At 44.1% G+C, this 26,420-nt stretch overlaps 1 protein-coding gene across 2 annotated transcripts in view; it reads right to left on the bottom strand.

The window, feature by feature from the left end:
* ARMH3 (armadillo like helical domain containing 3) overlaps positions 1-26,420 on the bottom strand; it is a 122,678-nt gene that overhangs the window by 10,422 nt on the left and 85,836 nt on the right. For both annotated transcript variants that reach the window (XM_058810571.1, XM_058810572.1), the window contains exon 24: positions 23,285-23,363. In XM_058810571.1, the coding sequence (XP_058666554.1) occupies positions 23,285-23,363 (79 nt within the window). The remainder of the gene's footprint in view (positions 1-23,284; positions 23,364-26,420) is intronic.

Genomic DNA, 26,420 nt, shown 5'->3' with positions numbered 1-26,420 from the left:
TGTGCCACACAGTTGTGATTGCTCAATGGATGCACATGTTTCTTTAGGAATAATCAGAATTCCTCCTTGCTAGCTCTGAGTAGAGATCTCTTCAGATAGTCAAGAGAGGCATCCTCAAACCATGATGAAGAAAAGTAAACTCTGAGAGCAGTAGTGAGCTCTGTAACCAGAATCCTTTAAATCTGTCTGCTTGCATCACCTTTGAAAAGCATGGAACTAAGCTAAGAACTCAGTTTGATACTTCAGGATGAGGACAGGGAAAAAAAGAGGCCCCCAAAGTCTCTACTCTGTTACTTATTGTAATCTCTGCAGTGAGCGTGAGATCAGCTTATCCCTTCACTATGTATTTCATTGGCTTCCACTCCTTATCTCCTTTAATTATGAAATAGAACTTAAAAATAAAGGGTAAGTTAAAAATAAACAGCTTCTCCCCACTGTGTGATAATTTCCCTTTCTTGCTGCTACTGAGAAAAAATGCTACGTGGGATCTGAGATAAACCCACTCACAGATCATTTCAACCTCATACCTTGTAATGGATAGAAGCTATTACTGAGATTAGGACCTGCCATCCTTGAGATGACTTCATCTGCTCTTTAAGATGCAGCTGCTAGACAGAGGACAGGTCAAAGAGCAGCAGAAAGTATTAAGAATACCTAACAGGAAGGTTTAAAAGTCATCAACTTCCTACGCAGATGACAAAAAGCCTCACATCCTTGGTGTAATAGAAGACTGTATGTTAGCATCCTTTGCCCTTCTTACACATTGCTTTGACTTTTGCTCAGGAAAACTACTGCAGGAAGAACAGCCTTTTTCCTTAAACACACAAGATCTTTATCTGCACTTTCTGTCAGATCCAAAGGAACTAGAGCAATTTAATTTTGAGATTAAAGCATTTCTCCTTCAAAGTCTTGTTCAACCAATTCTTCTTGGAAGTCTCATGTCTAGAAAACATGAATTCCAAGATGGTCAAGTATGAGAAGGGAAAGGCTTTTTAGCTGTTCCTCCAAACAGATTTTAAATACTCATTCAGATTTTTACCATCTCATGAGAAGCTGGAAAATACCAGTTTCAGTGTCAGGCAAGGACAGATGAAATTGGACTGTAGATGATCTTCAAGGAGTTTGATGTGACACCCCTAAGACTGCAAGGATAAACATGCAGGGGAAGCTTTTTTCTTTTTTTAAAAATAGTTTACTGGATCCTTACAGTGGAAAAAAAACCCCCAAAAACACCAACAAACAAACCGTAATGGAGTTACAATCTAAAAATCTTTTTGTAGGTTACCTTAGGGGAATCAGAGTCTTTAAAAAGCAGTATGATGGAAGCAAGCAACTCAGACAGGGTCAATACAAGAGGAGGGAAGGCTGCTGAATTCCCTTCCTGCAGTTACCTGTATCAGCCCCAGAGGCTATATTTGCTAATTTTTTCCACTGCAACAAACCAGAACTCAATGGAGCTGTACCACTGTAATTTAAAGATAATTTGCCATCAAATTAACCCTCTATCACCACTCACTCTCTGACTGCTTTCCAGAAGTTCCAGGGAAATGCTGGAGATTCAGGTCCCTGCATGTGTGTCCCCAAACCAATTTTTCAGGAGCTGCTCTGAACAGCAAGTGCTTTCTCTGGCATTCAGATTTCAGCTTCCTCCTGCAGCCACAACTGCCCATGCCCCATAAAACTCTCCTTCCCCAGTCACACCCACAGCTTGTGAGTAGAGGCAACCCCTCAGGAACATGGCAGGAGGGCTGGCTTCCAACGAGGGACTGATGTGGGGCTCAGCTCTGTGCAGCATCCCACCCATGCCATGCCAGGTCACTGCACCCAGAGGAACAAGATTATTTCCCAGCTTGTGGCTCCTTACTTTGCTCCATCCACCAGCTCCTTCTACCACTGCCTTGCAAACTGGATGGACAGTCTTGGTCAGTTGGGTCAGTGGCTTCCTCTCACACAAGCTCTGAAACCATTTCCCCCAGAAGCAGTTGCCCCTGCCCTGAAATTTTCAGCATTCAAAACACAGCATCATTTTGCTGTACTAGTCACTACCACTGACTTTTTCCTTACTGCACCAGAGCTGCTCCCTCTGACTGATCCTCAGCAAGAGCCAACACACTGCACTCCCCCAGGAGAGACCAGTCCTCCTGGAAGATCCTGTCCTGGAGAAACACAGGGATTACAGCACTCTCCTACCCCCACTGTGCCCCGGAGAGCACTGCTGCTGTTAGCAGCATTGCCACAGAGGGAGCTGCACCAGCAGTAAAACCTAATGGGCAACATGCAGCTCTAGGGCCCATCTATCTAGCAGACATCATTTGCTTCATTGCTTAGTAACTTTTTAACCTGCAGAATCCTTCATCATCTGCATCTGCAGTCTCTGCCTTATTGGAACATAAAATCAGAGAGCACCAGCAATTCACAGCACCCAGCAAAGGACCTGGTGGTGGGTAGGTTCCAGGGAGCATGCACAGGCAATGACAAAAATAAAAGGAAAAACAGAAACAAGAACAAACCAAGGTCTCTACATTGTCTTTTTAATTAGCACAGGAAAGCACAAGAATGCAATCAGTCAGCATCACCAGTACCTCACTAAAACCTCTCCATGCCCATAAGACAGTTATTAACAACCATGACACAGATTGAATGATCTCACACCAAGCAAAAGGTAAAACAGCCCCAACAATGCCCAGGTTAAAATGCACTTGTCCCTTTACCAACTCCCAGCTGCTCAGGGATGGGGGAGTGTCTCAGGTCAGACTAGCAAGGCCCCACAGGACAGAAAAGCCAGAGGCTCTGTCCCATCTGTTCCATGCCAGAGGATGGAGCAGCCAGCCTGTGGGGCATGTAATGCCAACCTCTCATCAGCACTGCTGCACAACAGGGCAGGACTGAGGGCAGCCAAACATGCCTTCTGTGCACCCTGCAGAGGTGTGGAGACACTGCCTGTGTACCTCATCCAGAGGGAATTCAGGCAGTCCCACCCCCCAAACCCAGTCAAAGCACAAAGCACCACAAGCAAACTCAGCAGTCTGTCCCCTCAGCTCAGAGGGTGGAGGCTGTAGGAAGAGACTCTAGGGTTTTCCTGTTCCAGTAGAAATGTGCATTTTACATTGCAGTCATCAAATGGGCTTGTTTATTCCAGGTTTAGTACAAATCTTCCCCTTTTTCTCCCTCCTTAATCTCTACAACAAGTTAAAGTCCCTGAGTGTTTCTCTTCATGAATTCAACTGAATTGCAACATTTCTCATTGTAATGAAAAGGCTGCTGACACCTGGACTACAAAGAGGCTATTGCCTCTCCATAATAAAGTGCTGGATAATTGACATAAATTTTACAGTAGTAACTTCTAATTAATAGAGAAAACAATTTTTTTCCAAGTGCTATCACACTTCTCACAGAACAACTTTAAAGTTGCTGATGCAGGCTGAAGTCTTTGTTGAAATTAATCCCCAGAAGCACCACAGAGAAAGAACATAACTAAATAATTAGAAGTTAAATAAAAACACACACACAGCTGCCACATTTCCCAACAGACTCTGCCCAAACCCCAGCTGCACTCATCTCCTTCTCCCTTTCCTCTTTCTCTGTCTGCAGGAGCCAATTTCAGAGAGAGGCTCCACTGAGGCTGGCAATGCTACAGGCACATGATGGAAGCAGCTGCCACTGCCACTGGCTTCCAGAAAAGCATCCATCCAGGACTAGCAGCAGCTCAGAGCTCTTGTCTGACCCAACACCGCCCTACCTTTGCAGCTATCCTGGAGCTAAATGCAGTGCTGATGCTCTAGCACCACTCTTCACCCCCACACTGATCAAGCCATGACTGTTATTTCCATGTTCATGAATGCTAAGAGGAAAAGGAGGAGGAGGATGGTGCTATGATAGTTTCACAACTCAGATTCCCAGGACATGCTGCATGTACAGCACACATCTGTGGATCCAGAGGATGTGGAGTGGGTCAGATGGGAAAGGCAAAGATGGGGGCTGCAGATTCAAGGGTAACCATGCCATTTATGTGTAAGACTCACAGCACACTGCCAATCCAGCTCTGGTGTCCCAGATCTGCATCCAGCAGCTGCAGCTTGTACTACATGCAGTGAAGGAGCCATGGCCCTCTCATGCTGTGGGCTGAGAGCATGAGCCTGCAAGTCAGCCCCCACCAGCTCACACACCTGTCATTCATTCCCAGAGTAGAAGGCATCACCTTTTCTGCCCTGAGTACAGGAAAATTTACTGGAAGAAGGATATTTTTCCAATAGTAAAAAGTTCAGCCAGACCAAAAGATTAAGTGGAAGCATTGCAGGGCAATAACTGTAAGAGGTCACTGGGGAGAAGCACAGCCTGCAGAGGTGGGTGCAGCTCCCCATGAGCTCCAGGGTAACAAAGAGACATGAGGACATGCTCCAGCCCTGCTGTGGAGAGCCCAAAGCTGATGGAACTCATGGTTGTCTTGTTCAGTGTCTGGAGCTGGACACATGGACAAAGTAGAGCAGCACACAGCAAAGATGAGTGGAAATAGGGAGAGGAGGAGCCTCACCCTGCTCTCCACTGCTGGGTTGGTGCAGAGACCCCTGCACACAGCTCCCAACAGGTTTACTCTGGCAAGCACAGACTAACAAGTGTCCGTCTCCCTCTGTTCAGCTGACTGAGCATTAGCCAGGACATTGCTTCCTGGAGTTTGGAAGTGAACTGTCTCTGCCAGTCACTTCTCACAGTCCTGCTGTTTGCAGTGAACTGCTCTGTGCTCAGCCAAATACAGTCTAACTTGCTGTGTCCCCAATCCTTCCTGAGGCTGCTTTTATACATCTGTACTTGAGTGGTATCAAAATCCAGGCCTCATCACTTCCCTACACAAGGAAAAGGTTTTGATGGTACTTAAAAGATTATCATTATTATTATTTTAGTTAGCACATCAAGGAGGGACATTTCACACCCCTTTTTCTCACCTCAGCATAGAGCCAGTCTGTCAGGCTCAGATGATATATAGTAGCTCAGATGTTTGTTCAATGATCTCACAGGGATCTGTGATCTTTAAAGGAACAAGCCTACAAAGGCAACACTTTCTATCCATGGAGCGTGAGGGTTTGGTTACAGTCTTTTTCTTCTGCCCACAGGTGCCTCTTCTAAAGATAAATAATTTATAAGCTCACTCAGAAAATTACTGTTGTTCTCTGAACTCTGCTAGCAGAAATGGCATCCTATTTTAGGACAAGAGTTATCTGCTTCAGAAATGTTTTAAACCCACAATCCATTAGAAGCCTTAGGTGTTCAACTTTATTTAATGGTGGTAAAAAAACACACTGATCCAACCAATCTGGAAATCACTCAGCTTTCAGAAACGTCTCAAAGCCAAAACTGTTACCCAGCTCCACCAAGAAGCAACTGTAAATAAAACAGTGCCCATTCCAAGCTCCCACAGGACAGGCATTCCCAACACCCAACAGGTACTTTAAGAAGCAGTAAGGCTGCAGCCAAGGACAAAGGCAAGGAACAAGGAGATACACACACATGGTCTCTATGTGCACAGCTGGCAGGGCACTTCATTTGTAAGAGGTATAGACAAGCAGAACAGATTGATGTGGTGATAACCCTGGACATTCCTGCAGCCATCACCAGGACTAGGCAGGGCTGTGCTACAATAAACACCTTCTGAGCTCTGGCTGCCAGGTAGCTGAAAGCATGCCCACCTTACCAGAAAACCCATGCCAGGAATGCTTCTGCTGCAGAGTAATTTCAAGAAGTCATGTCTATACATGTTAAATGCACCTTGCTCAACCCATTCAGGTTCGGAGCACATGGAGCAAAATCGCATGTGAAAAAGCATCACACTGCCTTTTCTTGGCACAAAGAACCTGGTATTCTTTGTGGGACACTGGGTGCTCTTTCCCAGACTGTAGGGGCAGGCTCTCCGGGGAAAAAAAGGAGGCAACTCTGTGCTATTCAAGGAAGGAAAACAGGTTCAGTGGGCTTCTGCCAAGGGAACAAACCTCCATATACTGAGTAACGCTGGCACTTTCAAAACCCAGGCAGAGAAAAAGAAGTCAAAGATCCTGAAACAAATTATCTTTAAAATTATCAGTTAATAAAATAAGCAGTCTCCAGAGCAGACATTTAGATCTGGAAGGGGAGATATGAAACCGAATGAGGCCCACTAAGCTTGCCTGGTTTTAGAAATTTTGTTGAGAAAGGCAGGCAGCGTAAAGAAAGGCCAGGATGATGGCAGGAGCATAAAAACCTGAGATAGATAGATTTGCTATTTTGGAGTTACAGCCCATTTTGGAGTTGTGAACCCTTATCTCCAGCTGGTGGCATTTATGAAAACATTTCTCACTGCTAGGTATGTAAGAGCACTTGCAATTCTGCCAAGGCTCGAAATGCACTGCAGATAGCAATGGACTGGACCGTTAATTTTTTTATTTCCCCTTTGTGCTTACAATTAACTTAAGTGCTGAAAAGTGATGGGCTATTCCAAGAGAAGCTTTTTATCTACCAGCTGCATTCTCACAGAGCAGTAAATCAACTGCTGTCACCAAACCATCACACTAGAGGACAAGAGCATCCTTATGCTCACTGTTATCATTCATGTTACCCGTTCAGCCTAAGTGGCTAACCAGCATTCAGCAAATGAATGCTGTGATTTGTGTGCAACCTTTGGTGCAATTCTCTATTTACAAAAGACCTTGTCCTCCTGAACACCGAGGAAAAAACGGTCAGCAGCAGCTCTTCAGCACATTTAACTGACCAAAGCAAGACCAGTAACCTTGGTGCCCAAAACAAGACAAAAGAGTTTTAAGTTGGGAACTGCTGCTCCAGCTGAACTGAGAAGCCAAGATGTACAAAGATATTACAGAAATCAAAGACAGATAGAAGAACCTTAAAAATGGTAGCTGAAGATTTTAAGAAAAAGTTTGAAATAAAATCCTTGTAGGACCAGTAGCCAGAAAGCATCCTGGCAAATGCTTGAACTCAAATACACAGCTTTCAGCTGAGATTGCCTTAGTGAAATGACAACAGGATACCTGATGTACACCAGAGGAGACTCATTTCCAGCAAAGAAATTCAAATTTGCCCAGACGACAGCTAGCTCAGGAATAAGGCTGTCTAGAGAATAGATTAAGGCAGGATATGCAACAAAGCCCTTTCTGTTCAATCAAACCCAGACAGAAGTAAGTGCACTGCTCCAGCTCAAAGAAACCAAAACCTAATTGTGCCCAAGGAAAAAACAATGGGGAGCCTTATGCTGGGTACGGTCTAATCAAACACCTGCAGTCACATGAGGCTTCTGGAACAACGACACCTGGTCAGGTTCACAGAAATCAGCAGAGGATCCAAGAGAGCTTGTGCCCCTCACACAGCCACCATGGACTTCTTTGGGATATAATGATTGCAGACTAACGTAGAGATAAAACCAAATCAAAACTCACCAAGACATTGGCTTGAAGATCAAGACAAGTGAAAGCAGAACACAGACACTCCAAAAAGCTAGGGAACTTGGCATGCATTTTGATTTTCTTTTTGATCTTTTACAGCAACTAGCAAGCCAATGGCCTTTATGAATGTACAGTCCTAGGTCTGATGCTTGCTGAGAAAAAGTGGATGCTAGATTAGGTTTTTTTCTTTTTTTAATGATCAGAAATCTTTTTAAACTTGGTTTGCACAGCATGAATAAATTTAATTAAAGGAAGCAGCAAAACTAAATACCGACATGCCAAAAAGCTGGCCACAAACCAAGTGGATGCTTGTATTTAAAGTAAGTCAAATCAATATAGGACATGCTAGAGAAAACCAGCTAGGACTGGAAAAGGAAGGTGCACATTTGCAGGGGCAGACATTAGGAAGATTAGTTCCCTAGTTCCTACTTACATTTCAGCAATTAGTGGAAGTGATAAAAAGCAGTCATTCAGTGGCCTGAGGAGATGCAGTGAAGCCAAGAAAGAAGAAACACTAAGCTCACCTGCCTAACTGACTACATGTGGAAAATGAAGTGAAGTCTGTTCTCAGGGAAAATAAAAATTTTTGAATACAAGCAAGAACTCTGGATAGTTAAGAAACCCATTGAGCAAACAACTGTTTGATTATTTGCACTATTTTGCAGTTCTTTGGTATGTTGGATGAACTAAGGGCATTGGAATCAATACACAAGATTTAAAACATGGGTTTTCAAAGACTTACACAGTGAAAACAACAGTTTTTCTCCTCTATTTTTGTTCTCTCTCTAATAATTTCTAATTCTCTATTTGTCTTTATGACTACCGTTGAGTCTTGAGCCAACATTCCCAGGCCTATCACAATGACTCCAGGAGTCCTTTCCTGCATAACAATATCTAAAAGACTTAAAACTACAGTTTAATGATTCTGAGAGACTTACAAATTCAGTCTGCAAAAATGCCTTCTAAAGATAGAGCCCAAAAGAAATAGAAGATCTGTACTCAACCGGTTAGCTACAAATAGCTAGAAAGACTGTAGTAGCAGTATGTAAGGTAGCAAGCTAATAAGGAAAGGTGGGCAGTGCTTGGAAATTTGTGTGACTCAACCCACATAAAAGTTCTAGCTCTTAAGGCTTTTACAAATCTGGAGTTGGAACAGACAGCTATAAGCTGCTGGATGATTCTTATCCTACAGAAAATCCTGTAGTGAAAAGAAACCTTCATTTGCAAAATGTCTGCTCTAAGGCAGCAGTCCCAAAAGGGGTTTAAGCCAAGCTAAGTGCAGCTCACCTAGCCTGCAGTCCAGAGTCTGGAGTTCTTCCTTCAAGGGCGTTCACTGCAGAAATAAGACATTCTACTGTGCAAGTCAGAACTCTCTCTGTTCTAAACACAAGTACCAAGGATGCTGGGGACGAGGCAGGACTGACATCAGGAGGGACTGAGACGGTAAAGAAGGAGTAGAAATTATTAAAATATAGAGCATGCAGCTATGCAAGTCAGGTTTATAAGAATTACAGCAGTTATGGAATTCCTACCAAGACAAGGGGATCAAATCAAATCTATCCCAACTAAGTGACTCCTCACAACCCCCAGGCACACTTTGGGATCTCAGACTAATCTGCATTGCACAGCAGAGGAAAAGGAGTGGACAAAGTCTGTGGTGAGAGCAAAAATTAGGAAATCAAATAATTTCTGACATGCTGAAGGAGTGAAGCTTGTTAACATTTTAATTTGTTGAATGATTCCCTTTTGTGCTGTTGGAATGTGTCATTCTTCTGAAACTCCATCTGGGCAATGACCAGAACTGAAACAGAATGAGACCCTTAATGCTTGGAAGCATCCACAGCCAACACAGAAAACGTTTTCTGCCTGCAAAACCAGAACTGCTTCAACTTGACTGCTAAGTTAATTTAAAAGGAACATTTAAACAGCTATTGGGACAAATGGAAATGCAGGGGCTACTATCCAAGATAATCACTAGCAAGGGCAGGCCTGATGAGATGATGAACGCTGTAGGCTGAGACACTTTTTGACTGAAATGGATGTGCTGGAAAGCTGGCCAGCAGACAGCCAGCAAGGTGAAGCTGAGTGGGAGCAGAGCCTTGGGCATGGACCACACACAGAAAACAGCTCAGATGTTTCTGAGAAATCAGTCTGTTGCTTATTACTGTCCTTCTCAGAGAAAGACATCCATGTGCAATCTCAGGAATAAACACAGAGGCACCAAAGGTTGCTGACACTAATTTGTTTCTAGTCCTTCATCCTCATATTACCAGAGCCTAAGATAATAGCTATGCCTCTGAGGAAGGAGTGAGTCCTGGCATGGTTAAATGGCATCTTGCAATCAAAACATACTTGGAGAACAAAAAAGCCTTGTATGCCTTGGAACACAGTGTTTATCCCATAAACATTTCTTCCACTTATGTCCTTAAAATATCAGACCCACCACCCCTTCAGCACCAGCACTCTCACCATTCACATGCTCCCAGCAACAAGCCCCAACACTGTAGGAGACAAATCTCTTCAGAATGTGGAGCTGAGAAAGACTGAAAAGAGGCATCTTACCTCTATGACAGCGAGCTTTTATCTGCACAGACATTCAGATGCTGGATGGGCAGGAAGGACATGACACAAAGGTGAGGTTTATTGCTGACAGGCCAGATAAGATGACAGTGTTGGCTGTACACCCACCACTGACAATCAAGGAAAAGGTGACTTGTGCTGTCACCTGCTCTCTCCAAAGGATGAGGAGAACAAAAGAATACAACCTATGCTTCCTTTCCAAAGCACCTTTAGCTGTTGACTCCTCAAATTGAGCTGATCAGCAAGTTGAGCAGCAAGCTGGAGAACCACTTATCCACAATGTCTGCCCTCTGAATCAAGAGCATGCACCCTTTGCTGTCACAGCTCTAAACAGAACCTGCTGGCTACAGAGGTGGGATATGCTGAAGACTTAGGTAAAGACAATACCACTGTCCTGGGGATATGAAGCTGACCACCAATGCTTCTGCTTCCTCTATATATTTCTCTTTTGCCATATTCCATGGATCAGTACCTGCAGGATCTGAGATGGAAATATCATCTTCACTGCAATTTCTGCAGTGCTTGGAGGACACCACTGTTCTACAGCCTAAAAATCCCTGTGTGAGGATTTAATGCTCCCAAGTGCCTCTTGGACATCAAACATTTTCAAAACTATTAGCTCTGATGGGTTTTTGAATAAGGCCCAGGGAAGCCACTTCCTCAATATTTCTTATGAGGAAAAGGTAGCTCTGATCTGGTAGAATAAAAATTACTGAGAAGGAAGAAGAGAAGGAGAAACAAAGTCCACACAGCCCACATCACCTGTAAGCAAGGAAATGAGATTTGATTCACTCTGTGATCCTGAGGTGTATTCAATTTAAGCCTGAATTTCCACTGCATAAATTCAACTTGGCTGAGCAATGTCCCCATTAGAGACTGTCCAAAACAACCTAAAATTACCCACAAATGATCTTTGAAGCTGAAGGTTCAAAGCCTTGGTGAGGTGGGGCTTTTTAGCATATTTTTGCATAAGAAACCCATAAACCCATGTCTTCCCAGAAGTTTGAAGAAGACAATATAAAGAAAGCAATTAGATACAGTGCATACACAACTCCTTATTGTTGCCAATTAATCAATTTATTTATTTAGTTCACTGGTTTAATTTCCTCTTCCTACACCACAGAGAACAACTCTGGGTCTGTTTTCTATGAGTCAAAGGGATTAGATGACAAGCTGAAGTCACTCACTAAAAGGACTTGAGGGCTTCAGTTCAGGGATTAATAACTCAGCAGCTTTTTCTCCAGATTTTAAAACCTTTAACTTATATTGCATCAGCTGGTAGTTTTATCTGCAAAACTATTTTTGTTTAAATGGGAATCAAACCCTGCTCTTCCCAAAATGCTGCTGCATTGCCCTCTTGATATTATTCTCACATCCAAATTTTTGACTATATGTAAAGAGGATTTCATGCTTGCTTAGGAAACTTCTTAAGAAACTGCACCTTATACTAATACACAAGTTCAAGTTCTACTTGGCTTTTCCTGAATAACCAGACACAACAGCTGAGCAGTCCCCTCTGGAATTCAACACCACTAGAAGGGCTGGGTGAAAGCTTTGGACCAGGTCTCGCTGTGTCTTCAACTCAGTCTCACATTTCAAAGAAGATCTACAAAATGTTTGCCTGCATTTGATCACATAGTAACACACCTTTAAGGATAAAGCAGAGGGATCCATTCTCACCCTCACACCTTCAGCTAACACAGAATAAATTGGTACCACACTTATCTTGCTAAGAAAGCCAGTGGCAGAAGTTAAAGGGGGTCACATTTTTAATTACCCTGTAGAGACTCTGATCTTACAGTTCTAAGTATCATTTGCTAAAAGGAACTTCAGTGAAATAGTGCTATAATTTAACCCTAACACTTCTACATCTTAGACTCTATAAATAAAACACAGAAGCAAGTCTACAGGTTGAAAAATTCAGATACTTTAAAGGTCTGGGGTTTCTTGGAACCTGAATTGGCCTGACTCAGCAAAGACTGAATTTCTTCCATATGCCTTTTTAAGGCCCAGCTTGCGACTGTGCCTAAAGCTTTTATTTGGTGTATTTTCACAAACTGCAATAAGTAGAGCTGTTCACTTTGTTTACTGCTTCTAGACAACAACTGCCATCTACAATCAACTCAGAGAGGACAGCAGGGCAGGGCTGGCAGCAGCCACCAGATGCAGCACAGCAGCAAGTGATGGCTGTGCATTAGGAAAGGTCCCATCATTTTTCCTTCTCAACTCTCTAAAATATGTGAAAGGCACTAATTAACAGGCTACCCAAGTACCCAAGGCACATAAAAGCCACAAAAAAAAAAAATCCCTAGTGTCCTGTTAAGGCCCAATCCTAAAATGACTACCAAGGCTTTAGGAACCAACTGAACTCTCCCAGTCACAAGTCTCCAAAACTGATACCAGAAAGAATTCCAACATCACAAGAACTGCAGAACCAAGAAAAGCAAAAAAGAAATAAAGTGACCTACTTTATATTCTGTTATCACATGTTGAAAGAGACCGAATCATAAAATGCCAGAAAGGCACATGCAAAGGAATCCTCAAATTGCCTGCACTGTCAGCAGTGTGACAGCACTCAGCCTCCCACAGAAAAAACAAGGGCAGGGAAAAAACTCCACTCAAATACTGTGCCAGAACAACAGTACCCACAGAGAAGGGAACATACAGTAGGAGCTACAGAGAACATAAGAAGCCTGAAATGCCACTTGCCCTTATCCCAGCAGGCTCATCAGAGCCTCTCCCAGGGAGGGACACCGAGCGTCAGAACGATCCCAACGCCTTTTCCAAGAGAAAGGGACACAGGACAGCTCTCTTAAACATTTCTATTTCTCCAGCATCTGTTCCTGACTCAGTCACAAGTGGCAGGGCAGAAGAATGTGCAGCAGTCTGTAAACACCCAGGTACAGCTGTGTGAGGTGACTGCAGAGGGTTGACAGCCCAGAGTCTGGATTAACCTTTTCAATAACAACACTGTTAAGAACTGGAAAGTAAGGGGCTCGGAGAGCGTAGGCAGAGATTTTCACCCTCCATTCCCCAGGTTTCTACAGATTATTCCATAAAAATAAAAACCACTTATTCCCCAGATTTAACTTCACAGATTTTTGCATCATTCTTTCCTAAAATAAAGATCAGGGTCAAGCCAACTGGTCATTTTTCTTCAAGCATCTTAACCTGACCTTTTCAAACTCGTCACAGAAAAAGGTCTCCATGACATACCTAAGCTGAAGTCATGCTCAGTTATGATCTCATGTATGAAAAACACGGCAGCTTCAATCCTCATCTCACAACAGAACAGTTACCTGCATCTTCAAATCATACCTCACTCAGCTGAAGGGTTTCTGGGTGACAATGAGGGACCAGGCTATGCCTAAAGCTAACAAGATCACATGTTAACAACTAACTTCCTGAGCAATTAGGACAGGAGTGGTCAGTGACCAATTTCTCTATGCTAAAACATTTGGTATGACATTAACTGCCCAGCCCCAGTACCACTTACTCCCAGTTCTGATGCATCAACACACTAAATAGCAACAGAAGCACTTTAGGACTCAAGCAGTCCAGGAATATTATCCCTCTGGGCACTACTGAGGGTGGAAAGCTCAGCAAAATCTGCATGATGTGGAAATCTGTCACCAACCAGATAAATTAAGGTTTAGATCATGTTAATATTCTGCCCTGCAAAAAGTGTGTCACGCTCAGGTATCTGCAAAGAGGCTGAGATGAAGTATTACAGCAGATTTCTTTTTATTCTTCTGAGAAGGGGAGTTTAGCCCAGCAACAGACCTAAGTTTTCTTTCTATGCCTATAAAGTGACTTGTAGGTGGTACTGTAATTAAATAGGTCCATCCCTTAAAATAGAAAAGCACATCTTTACAGCTGAGGTGAGAACTAATGCTCTGTAGTGAGATACTTCCATCAAGTCACTAGTCACTAGTTTTCAGGAGCATAAATGACAGGGTAGAAAATTCCCAGCAAAGCAGCCTGGATGCAAAAAATATAAGCAGACAACCAAAGTCTGAGTTCCAGCATGCCTACCTCAGCTCCCTCACAAATCCACATTTCTGTTTTCATCAGTGGAAAGATTGTTCTTGTTCTAGTGTTTCAAAATGTTCAACAAAAATAGCAAACAAAACAGCTTTAAGAACTCTACACTGCAGTTCACAGCTACCTTTCTTAAGAAATGAAAGGGACAAAACCACCTGCAGATACAGTCACATAAAGCTCCATCTAGAACCACATTCTGTGCTGTAAGCTGTTTATAAAATGACAGATAAACTTGGTGGTGACAGAGATAGCCAATGTTTCCTGTAAGCTGAACAGATGCCTGACTCCAGCAAACCACCACCAAAACAGAGCTGAGCAGAGGCTGGTACCTAGGCTTGGGGAGGGGTATATCTGTTTCTAGTGCAGAAGAGACTGGAAAAGGAGACTCAGTCATTAATCAGCCAGCTAAGCACACTCTCCCTTTAAACACTTGGAAAGAGTACTGCTGGCAGAATGAGAGATATCTCAGGGTTCTGTGGGACTTTCAGATTCACATATGGATTGATTCATCCTGGGTTTGGAGCATTATTTGCCACTGAACCAGGAGAAGGCTGCAAAGCACAATGCACCACCAAAGTGAAAAGAGTGGTGCCTTACTTGCAGGAAGAGCAGTAATTTGGTTTACAACAAGCTGAAGAAATATAACCAGAGGGGAGTTGAGAGCAGTGCCCAGATTCCCACAGTATTCCCACAGCACTGTTACCTTCCAGCTTTCCATTGTTTTAAACATGCTCATGGGGCGCCAGTGCAGCTCAGTTTGCTCTGAAGAAAGGTATTGCAGACCTTCCTAAAGCCAAAGCACCCCAAGAAGAGTTAGCTAGCCACCTCATGTCAGCTCCCTGACACTAAATCTCATTGCTTTAATGATGCCTTGTCTGTCCCTGCAAGCAGCTGCTACTGTCTCAGAGACAGAAGCTCGTTCATGCCATCACAAATAGCAGAAGCACTCATAAGAACTTCTACAGTTTTCACATAGGACTCAAACCCAGCATTTTCAGTGGAGTCAGGAAGCCACAGAGTATGATTTCAACAGCATTCTCTGTGTGTTTTTACATCCAACTCACAAACAAATGCAGTCTGCCAAATTACAGCTGCTGAGGAAAATACACTTGGGAAACCTCGATAGGGTTTGTGCACAAATAAGCCTACAGCAGGACAGTTCATTAGTGGGATTCTGCACACAGTGACACTCAGTGGCAAAGTTTCCAGCTTTGGACTAAGGCATATGGCAGGAGTCACTGGAAACAATGTTATTAGGTGACAGTCTGCACATTACTGCCTTCTCCGATTGTTGAGATTGTAACAGGAGATTTTCCATACTGATCCATCTTACTGCCAGAGGTCATCCTAACTAAGACCTGTTTTCATGGAAGAGGAAAGCTTGCTAGTTTAAACTAACATTGATACAACTGTGACACACCAGTTAACACTGATACCAGCGATGCTTGCTGGGTCACATCAGCTTATTCTAAAACAGTATGTACTGTCAGACAATGCTCCACAACAATTTACCAGTTTCTTGTCTGGGAGACCAGAATACATTTCTCCTCTTCAAAATTCTTGCTGTGAAGCATTATTTGGTGGAGAACATAAATCTACAGATCAGAAAATGTGAAAGAGGAACTCCTCCAAACAGGAGCTCAGGTGAAAGCAAACACAGGGCTATGAATTAATCCTCCTGCAGGCCTACACCCCTGCCAGCTACGAGGCAGATGCTGCTGCTCAAACAGCATGTGCTGCCAGCATTGCTCAGCTCCCCAGGAGCTTCTCTGTGCCTTAACTGAGCCATGGGGGAATCCTGGGGCCTCTGACTAAGGCAGTGGAATTGATTTACAGCCCCTGGCACTTGGCTCATGAACCACCTTCCCCAGCTCCCATCTCTCCAGACATTCATTCTCCCAGCTTGCTGCCTTTTGAGTGGCACATCTTGGTTCCCTGAGCAATCCCAGTGCCTGTCCCAGATCTCCCATGAAGACAGGAAGAGTGACACACATCAGGGGTGCCATTCTCTCCACTCCTAAAAGGTTTGTCTTTGAGGACCCTACTGGGGACAATAAATTTCTATGTACTGTCTTAACATCCAAATGTCAAGTGTCAGAGAGCCAAAAAAACCAATCTTACAGCTGAGTGGAGCTCTGTTCAGATGTGGCACCTTTTGGCTCAGCAGCACTTACTCTCCTGCTCTGGGAGGGGTGGAGACCACAAAGCTCCATTTGTTTCCCACTCTGAAATCACAGCCATAACCCAATTTGTCACTTTTGGGAAACAGCTGCAGCTCTAGCTAGGATCCAGAAAAGGAAAGCAGAAAAAACATCATCTGTAACAGCAGGATCCTACCAGAGAGAAGGAAGAGCAGCAGTGTCAAAAGGCAGGAGTTTTGCCCCAAAGAAGCTCCAGAACGAGCAGGGCTGGCAGTCACTGCAGTCAGTCCCCTTCTGTGAGAGGAAAATGTGACTCCAGGAGTGGCTGATGACAGCCACACTGCTGTCTGTAGCTGGCACAGCAGGCTGTGCTCTGTCTGCTTTCAGGACTCCCAAATACAGGGACACTGAGTGTAAGGAAGCTTAAGGTGGAGCTCAGGACTAGAGTAACAAATCACAGTGCTATAAATCCAGCTTTACAGAGGACAGCCAAAGAAGTTTGCATGGTATCTATAGGTATTCTGGCAAAAGCCAACATCTATTGTTCCTGTTTCACAAGGGATTAAAGAACCTTCTCAATCTGAAGTTTTACAAAATGCAAATTGAATTGTGCATTCACACAAGCCAGACGTTGACAGCTTCTGCTTTAATCACAGATGTGCAGAGTTGTAATTTAATCTTTATAAATGCAGACTGTTTTGATCATTCTGTTGCAATCCTCTGTGGAGCTTTCCCTGCCCTATACAGGCACTTAACAGTGACAGGAATCCCTAACACTGCTCTGCACTTCCTCAGCAGCCTTCCCTGGCAGATCCCACAGCACTTCAAATGCTGCCTGGCTGCCCTCACTCAGGAGGACACAGGGCTCAAGGTTTGCTCAAAGCAGCACAGTGACAGCACAAAGCTCAGACCCCACCCTGCAGCCCTTTCCTCTAGCAACCCACAGCCCCTTTTCTAGGTTTAGAAGCAATAAAAAGCAAGTATGTGCAAAAGAAGCACATATAAGCAAATCTGAGAAGTGTTATGTGAAACAAACTCACTGGTAAAGAGGACAAGCACTGGGACTAGAGCAACATCAGCCTGTCTCCACAATGCAGACTGGAAGATCATTACAAAGCTGAACCTATGGATCATGCTCAGCACAGTCCCAGCTGTGAATCAGGCTGGGCTCAGAACTCACAGCACTGAGTGCAGCTTCTGTAGCCCCAGCACAGAAACCTTTCCAGCTCCACCAAGATAAGCTGCATTCAGTGGCAGCCAGCAGAGAGTAGCACCTCCCCAAGGCAGATCTTGCAAGCCACGTCCCCAGCACTCAGTGGTCACCTGCACCACTGCAGTCTTGGGGCCCTTATCAGTCCCTTCTGTAGTGGCAAAGCCAGGCCAGGATGTGAAAACAGCCCTAAGAATTGAAGGCAAGCCTTGCTTTGAAGTTTAATGGATTTATTTTGTTACTAGTTTGTACCTCAAGGCAGTCCCTTATCTGCCCAAGAGGGCAGCTCACAGAAGTGGTGGAAGCAAGACATGCCTCAGCATCTGCAGTGCACAACGGGTGGAAAGATTCCTCTGCTCCAGGAGCCACCCAGGTTTTTTGGGGTCACACTGCCTCTGAGGCCAGAGCAGCTAAAGTCCCACCAACAGAAAGAGGCAGGATGCTGGGGCAGCTTTGTGGTGAGCCTGAACGAAGGGAATGGAAGGGTGTCTCCCATTTCTTACTGGAACAGGGCAGCATCTCTCCAGTAGCAGCTGTTTTTAAAAATCCAAGTCCTTCTTTTGTCTCTCTAATGGCCTAGCACACTTGTCCCCCCTCCTCCAGTGACGCACAGTTTACTGCATTCTGCATGTTAATAAAAGGCACTACACAGCACAAAGTCACTGCTCCAAAGCTCACCTCCAGCTCCAAATCTCCTTGCTGCAAAGCTGATCAGACCTTGGAGCCTGTTCAGACCCATTCAGTCTGGCACACTGCATAAAGCAGACTGAGGTGTTAGTAAATAGTAGGGACATTTCTCTGATAAAACAAAAAACAACAAAAGCAACAACAACAAAAAAGAGGACAATAGCTAAACCAGAGAAAACTCCCATCAGCTAAGCAAACCAGCAATTTGCCAATTCCAAAAGACTTTTTATATAGATTCTTTCCAATTTCACCTGGTGCAGCTCTGATCTTTCTATTTAAACGATAAAATCTGTTTCAAGCCATTAGTCATGAGTAGGTGTCTGTAATGAGACCATGAAAGCCAACATCCCTGCTTCATTTGCAAAGACATGATGACTTTAAATTAAGGTCTTGCCTTGGTGATCCCTCCTTAGCTGGAGTTTCATATTCCCATTACTGTGTGCAACACACCCCCAGCAGGCTTGAGACCTTCTGCCCCAAAGCTCAGTGCATTCCAGAAGTGAAGCACCATTATGCCAACACCATTATAAAGTATTTCTCAAGCCCTCACAACACTTTATATTAATGTAAGAGATTAGGGGGATTTACTGTGGTAGCACCTAGCACTGACAGTACTCTGCATTTCAAAAATATCAAACGCAGACATTGACAAGAGGCTTTTAACACCACTGCCAGCACTGCTAAAAAAAGACAAAGCATTTGTTGTCTGCCAGTGGTTTTGCTACTAGTTATGGAAACCAGAACAACTTGAATAAACCCTGACATTGATGGCTCGGAATTAAAACACTTTAGGGCACCTAAAACCAACTACACCCTTTTGTGTCCTTCTGTTTTCACAAACCCCTTGTGGAACCTCCTCGAGCAGCACTGCAGGTTAGTCCCTCAGAGCCTCACCAGGTAACAGAGGCCATCTGGATGGCAAGGAGGAGCATTCAGCAATTGAGGTATGACCTCAGTGGCCTGACCAAACTGGATTGCAGCTACTGGAAGTGCTGGGTTAGTGCTTGGACTACATGATCGTAAAGGTCTTTTCCAACCTGAAACAATTCTAAGATTCTGCCTGAGTTACAAAGGTACTACAGTGTGAAACAAGCCAAGTGTTACACTCATTTGTCACAATTTCACAAGTGATAGAGTTGTCCTGTTTTTCCATCACAATCTTTGCTGGCTCCCAGCATTTTCCATCTGCAATTACCAGACATAAAACAGGTGTTCACAGCAGTCTCTCACACTGAACTTTACTTCCATTTTTGAGATGACATAACATCCCCACTGTGGCTGGGAAAAAAGAGGGGCTTCTCCTAAAAAAAAACCCACAGAAATGTTCCTGACTAACAAATATTATCAGTCCTGTGTGTCTGACATCTCAATTTTAAGACCCTTAAAGAGGAAATCATGGAGAGAAAAAATGCCAAAGAGAAAACAAGACCTCAGTGAGCAGTCTTCTAATTGGCACAAGACTTGATTGGCATGCAAGGCACCACAACACATTCCTACTCAGAGAAGATTCAACCCAAACTAATGGGTTCCTCTCACTTTGGCCTTTCTTCAAAGCTCTGCTACACTGCTATCAGGCAGAGCTGCCTTCTTACAAACAGCTGCTCTTTCACATCCAGAAAAGGGCTGATGTGAGACCCCACCTAGACCATTCATGCTGTGTGTTCATCCTTTCTGTTTGTCTGCTCTTCCAGAGAAACTCTTGTGTTGCTGTTTCCTCACTGCCTTGACCCTGTTTTCTACAACTGCTTATGCCAGAAAATATTTTGGGAGCTTCTCAGATCAGATATGGCACTGAGAAATTCTACTGCCTCCAACATATTAAGTACAAGGCAGCCCAATCATCTGGAAAGTACAGATAAGCCTATGAATTCATTTCATAAAAGGCTATTTTGCCCTTTGACTCAAGAATGTACCAAAACCTCTTTGAAGACATGGGAATAATCACTTGCATGGGAGAGCTAAAATTACATTGGCAGTTAATGGCCAACCCCATCTTTTGACTGTGCAGCATATTTCAGTCCCTTAAAGGATGTGCAGGGAGGAACCAAATGTGTTGAGAGAACACCACAAAACAACAAATTAACACTGTAGTCGGGTTTAACAAATTAGCAAATGAGGAAAGATGCCAATAACTAGCTAAGACATTCCCTGCTTCATGGTGAGGAACTACAGCAAGGTCAAACCAGCTAATGACTGGGAAGGATCCTGAGTTTGCCTCGGCAAGGAAATGCTTTGCAGAGGGCACTAAGGATCCCATTGTGTTTATAGGCTGAAGTGGATCATTGTTTGCTTGCCCCTGGGAATCTCCCACTCGTTGCTGGAGAATATGGGATGGAAAAGGTCTTTTCCCACTATTTCTGATAAGAACATTGGATAAACCCCACAACAGTCAGCAAAGCAGTTCCATGAAGTCTTACAAATATACCTGCCTAGACCAGAAACCTGCATATTCAGACTATGGTTCCTGGAAATCTCTAGGGCTGAGAACTTACAGTGGCATTAATAGCCTACCCTTAAAACAATCCCACATCCATCATTTTCAAGGGCCTACAAATCCTCCCAGCATGTAATATTGTTAAAATTAATGCTTGTAAATAAAAAAGAAGAAAGCCCTGAAATGACAGACTTAGAATAGTAATAAATGGACATTGGTAATTAACAAGGTAATAAAGGCTTCAATAGGATTAGGAAAAGAAAAAGAGCAAAATCTCTTTCAGCTGATTACTTAGCTACATTTAAGGACATTAAAACATAAAAATAAATAAATAATCTAACACATGAACATGGTGTCAGAACTTAGCTTCAGGTGAATTTGAAACAAAGCAGAGCAGCTGGAAATCCCCCTTCACACAAAGCTGTGTCAGACATACCTGCCTGATCAGCAGGAGATTACCACAGAGGAGTGTAAGCAGCCATACAAGAATGCAGAAAAAGACTGGTGTCTGAGAAGGAAATCTTAATTAAAAGGAAAGTTTTACCCTTAAAATTCTAAAAACAAATGTTTCCACTAAAGAAACATAAGTCTTCTGAAACTACCAGAATAACTCAAAGGAGAAAATGACCAGTCTCAAATGTACTATCTGTGTGTGGACACACAATCTAAATGTCAGCATTAAATATTTCAATGTGGTACACTTCAAAAGACAGGGCTATAAAGGATGGTGGATTCTGTGTAGAAAATATTTAAGGAGAACAGAGAAATTGGTAATTAAGTGAACACACAATTTAAAACAAAGGTACAGCTGGAAGGAAAAACAAAAAAGGAAAGAGACTGCAGCAGCCAGAAGGCAAGCTTGATCCCTCCCCTTCCCACACACATGCTGAACAGCTCACACAATGAAAACAGCAAATTCTGTTAGCCCACAAAAGCCAGAGCCTGGGCTTGATCTGGGCCAACTACCAGTATGGCTCATGCACTTACAGCCACTGACAGAGGGGAGACCACAGTCCAAACACACAGACCTGAGCTCACTGGCACAGCTGCAAGTGGAGGCAAGAAGTCTCCATCCCTCTCCTCCTGGTGCAGTAAATTGCAGGTGAATAAACACCCAGGGACCACACACTCCCTCACCACAGTGACATCTCCCTTATTTCTCTGCAGTTCATCTGGGGCTATTACTGCTTTATTTTGTTTTATATTCTCCCTATGTTGAGAGAAAGCATGAAGAGAGAAAAAAGAGAAATCTGTCTGCCTTTCAACTTCCTAATCATCTTCCTCAAAATGCTTCATGCATCAGCACTGATTTCATTATCTGCCTGCTGCTAGGGATTTTATTTAAAGAATAACACACAAGGAAGAAAGGATTTAACCTGACCTCCCTGAACTGCTGGTGGATGAATACTACACAGAGCTGACAGTGAAAAGCTCATTTCCTTTCTCAGACTAACTCAAAGACTATGCAAAATTCCCCTCTATCCAAGCCTCCTGTTTTAAATTGGGCTATCAAAGGCTTTTCTTTTTTAGAGGCCTGGGTTGATGTAATCAGTGTATCATCAATGAATGAGGATTGATAACATAAACCACCACAAAGCATAGCTATGGATACAGTGACTCTCAAACGCAGAACAGTAAGGAAAACTGAGTGAATTAAAACCAATGTTCTTCTATCCAACTATACCAAGAAGAGAATAGAAACCAGTAGGGGCCACCTTTTTCCCCCCACACTGCATCAGTACAGCATTCATCCTAACTCTGGGGTGTTACATATTACAGATCAAGTAGGTTACTAAATGAAAAGGTTGGTGGGAAACATGGAAAGGTATAATAAAGAAATAGTAAAAATATCATGGACAGAAAGAGAAATGATTGCAGAGCAGGATACAGCCAGGACCTTCTAGCACACACAAGGATGGGATCCCATCCAGTGTTAGGGGCAACCCAAGGTGACTTAAATGAAGTCTGTCCTGGACTGCATAAACAATTTCTTCCCCAGAAGGTCCAGAGTTGTTGATGTAGCTGTATCTGGGAGAATTCCCCAAGCTCTCATTGGCAGCTCTGCATTTTGTCCACCACATGCTTCTGCAAAGTCATTTATCTCTCTAAGAGTGATTAATGTATAATTCTGATATTTTATTTTGGGAAATAGGCCATCTCTTTCATTCCTGAGACCACTCACAGTAGCCTATTTTCAAAAAGCCACGTTTACAAATTTATGCAATACCAGCAGAACACGAAGATAGTAAACCAGGGCAAATTAAGGAAGGGAAACCTAACACAATCACCCTCTTTATTAAAAACCCCTGCTTTTTAAAATCTAACTCACCTGAATTCAATTACCCTAGAAAATGTTTACCAGTTGTTGTCAGAGCTCTAGGTCCCCAATACCACCATAAAAACCCCATCAAACTACATTCAACAGTTCTCTGATAACCAAGTTTGCTGCCAAAAACTTCCTGTCCCATTCTAAATGCCAGCATCCTCACAGTGTCCAAATACACTTGCTGACAATGCTGAATATTTTGCTTGTTTGTACCCATCCTTCTACATCTGCAGGACCAAAATCTCTCTATGTGGTGGTAAAATTGGCCAAAGCAATTCTTGCTTTTCTTTCTCTCACCCTCATCTGAACGAGGAAAGGAGAGTCCCACTTGCACCTCCTACTGCTGCCACATCACCAGTCCCAGGGAGCTCAAGGTATTCCTGAACACCCACATTGCAGAGGTCAACATGAGAAAAGGCCATGGCATGCCTGGCTTACCTGGTCCTCGGAGAGCTGTGATATGTGATTCACTGCAGCATAAGACTCTATCTTCGGGTTGAAGTGATTGATGATGGCTCTGAAACAAAGGAGGGAAATTTTCAGAGGTCTCAGGAACAGCTTAGAGATGCAGCAGAAATTCCCTGCCAGTGTAGGTGCACATGGAGCCAGTCCTGCATGAAATTCTTCCCTCACCACAAGGTAGTGTTTGCTGTGCTGATGGCAATGCAGATCCTGACAAAAGCTCACTGGAAGGTGCAAGCACAGGCACTGTCCCACACATGGGTGCCTTTGTCCCAGCAGATACTGGCCTGAGCTTGCTGCTCTGGCAGGGGGAATTGCTGGGAACAGGCTGCAAACTGCTCTGTGTTCCAGCAGAGCCACAGCAAACCCAGCCATCACTGCCCCATCCTGCTTAGGGAACTGCAGCCCTCAGCATGGCCTGGCATTTTGTGAAACTTTGTTGCCTGATATGATGAAGCTGATAGTTTATTGCTTTGGATTTTCACTTCATTTAAAATGTTATAGCTGGCTGACTTGCAGTCATCCATCACTACAAGCACTACATTTTGAATTCTTACCATAACGACTTCAGTCCTCACCCCAATTCAGATCATTAGAGAGAACTTATGTCACTGTCCCAAACACAGCAGCAAATACTCGTAACTCCTGTTCTTCTGCCTCATTTCTCTCACTAGCTGCACAAATCTGCACCACTCCCTTTACCTTCTAGGTGGATCTAGAAGCAGATGTGAGAAATCTGAAATTGAAAGTAAAATAACAACTGGGGGGAAAAAAACCCCCACCGAACTGCAGCTGGAGCATTTCCTTGGCCTTCCTTCTTCTTGTCAGGTGCTGCTGCAAAGATAAATGGCAGGACAGAAAAGACACCCTGGAACAAAGTTTGCAACTGCTCCAGTTGGGATATTACTCATGGGCCCCACTGCTGAGGTAAACATTCACCGTGGGAATAGGCCATGTCAGTGTTCAGCACAGATAGTTCTGACCGTGCCTGGAGAACACTTGCTCAGCCAGATTACACTGCAGCAGAGTCAGGGCTTCCACTCCCATATTCATCAGCATGAAAATTCAGTCCAGTCCTCCCTGTTGTACTCTAATGGGTTCCCTCCTCCCCATTCCTCCACCTGCAGAAGGACTTTCAGCTGCTTTCTCCAGACCTCATCACAGCTTAAGAGCTTGTGCCCCAGTCTAGGAATACTTGATATTCAATGGTGCCAGTCAGAACAGGTGGATAAAAACCTACCTAGAAGCATCCTTACTTTAAATACACAGTTAAAGAGTGTGGAAGGTGTGGAGAGAGGGAGTAGGGGGAACCACAACCCCAAAAAACCTCCAACCCAAACAGAATCTGCAATTCATAGACTCAAAGAATTGTTTCAGTTTCAGGGGGACCTGTAAAGCTCATCTAGCACAACTTCCCTGAAATGAGCAGACATATCTTCAACAAGATCAGGTTGCTCAGAGCTCCATCCAACCTGACCCTGAATGTCTCCAGGGATGGGTCATCCACCCAGTTCCAATGCCTCACCACTCTCATTGTTTAAAACTTATTTCTCATATATAATCTGTATCAACTCTCCCAGATAAAGCCATTATCCCTCATCCTGTTGCAACAAGCTCTGCTAAAAGCTCCCCTTTAAGTACTGAAAGGCTGCAATAGTCTACCCACAGCCTTCTCTTCTCCAGTCCTCTCAGCAAGTCGTCATGGAAGGGTTCATCCCTCTGAACACTCTCATGGCTCCATCCAGTGTCCATGTCCTCCCTGTGCTGAGGACACTAGAGCTGGACACTGCACCCAGGTGGGGTCTCAGAGCAGCAGGACAGAATGATCTCGCTCACCCTCCTGGCTGTGATACCCTCACTGCCACACTCCCAGCCACACTTCATCACACACCAGGGGCCAGCCAGCACACAAGGCCTGTCACCCCTGCAGCTGCTCCGACAGCATCCATACACACCTGCCACAGGGGGACTTCTGCCTTCTCACCAACCCTGACACATCCAGAAAACAAATTCAGCAGTGCCTCTACCAGGCTTTCTGCAACCCCCTTCCCTCTGGAGAAGGACAAACACCCAGGTGGAGACATGGCCACTCTTCCCATTTCAGTGTGACCACAGTCACAATCACACTGTCCATTACCCAGCCTCTCCAGCACTCTGGCTTTCAACTGCCAGCTTCATGCCTGGCTGGAGTCATATTTATACCCCTACAGGACACATTGCAAGTTATTGAAAGAAAATGGAACACAGACTTACAACAACTTAACTTCTGGCTTGACAGAAGGTTTGGCAGCTCAGAGGGGTTCAGTGCACTCCCATGGTTCCAACATTTACCAGGGAACAGATTTAGCATTCATTTGTACCCACTGCTGTGAAGCACTTCAGCATGGGCTGCCTGCTCACAAGTCTCCCCTTGGATCTGAGCTAGTGGAGCAGCACCTGCAATCACAGCTGGGCTTCAACAGTGAAAGCAAAACCAGCAACCAGCTGCCACTGCAGTGAGAATCAACAGACATCAAGGAAGGAAAAGAATCTGAGTCTCCTTCCTCATTTCCCAAAAGGTGAATGGGCAACTCCTCAGTGATTAGATGAAGTTCAACTATTTAATTTGTTTTAATTATGCAGAATTCCTCCCCAGTCTGACCATCTGCAGAGCTACCTTCCTGAATCCACAGGCAGCCTGGGGCAGAGAAGCATGAAGAGCTTGGATTCATTCCTGACTCTGTGTAGCCAGGTTCTTACTGCCCAACACACCCACCAAGGCCAGGCTTCGCACATGAGGCAGCTCCTTCTCATCTGCTATGAGAAATTCCATTGCTATCCAGGCCAAAAAACACCTTTCTGCATCAGCTATTGTCATACACCTCTGCTATTCTTCCACCTCTCAAAATACATCTTGTCCCTGCGGCATGCTTTTGGCAACTGGCCTCCTGGGATCTTCACTGATTAACAGCTGGAATTCACTTTGCAGAGATGCCTCTTCAATTTGATCCTGGAGAAAATGGAAGACCAGAACTTTGAAACACAGTGTTATAGACAAAAGAACCAGTGGTTCTGCCACCATTAGTTCCCACACCAGCACATAACAGCTGGTCCTTGGCAATGATTTATTTTT

Source organism: Ammospiza caudacuta, chromosome 9 (genome assembly GCF_027887145.1).
Source record: "Ammospiza caudacuta isolate bAmmCau1 chromosome 9, bAmmCau1.pri, whole genome shotgun sequence".
NCBI classification, from domain to species: Eukaryota; Metazoa; Chordata; class Aves; order Passeriformes; family Passerellidae; genus Ammospiza; species Ammospiza caudacuta.
The sequence above is the reverse complement of the archived record's forward strand: the minus strand, read 5'-3'. Positions and strand labels throughout refer to the sequence as shown.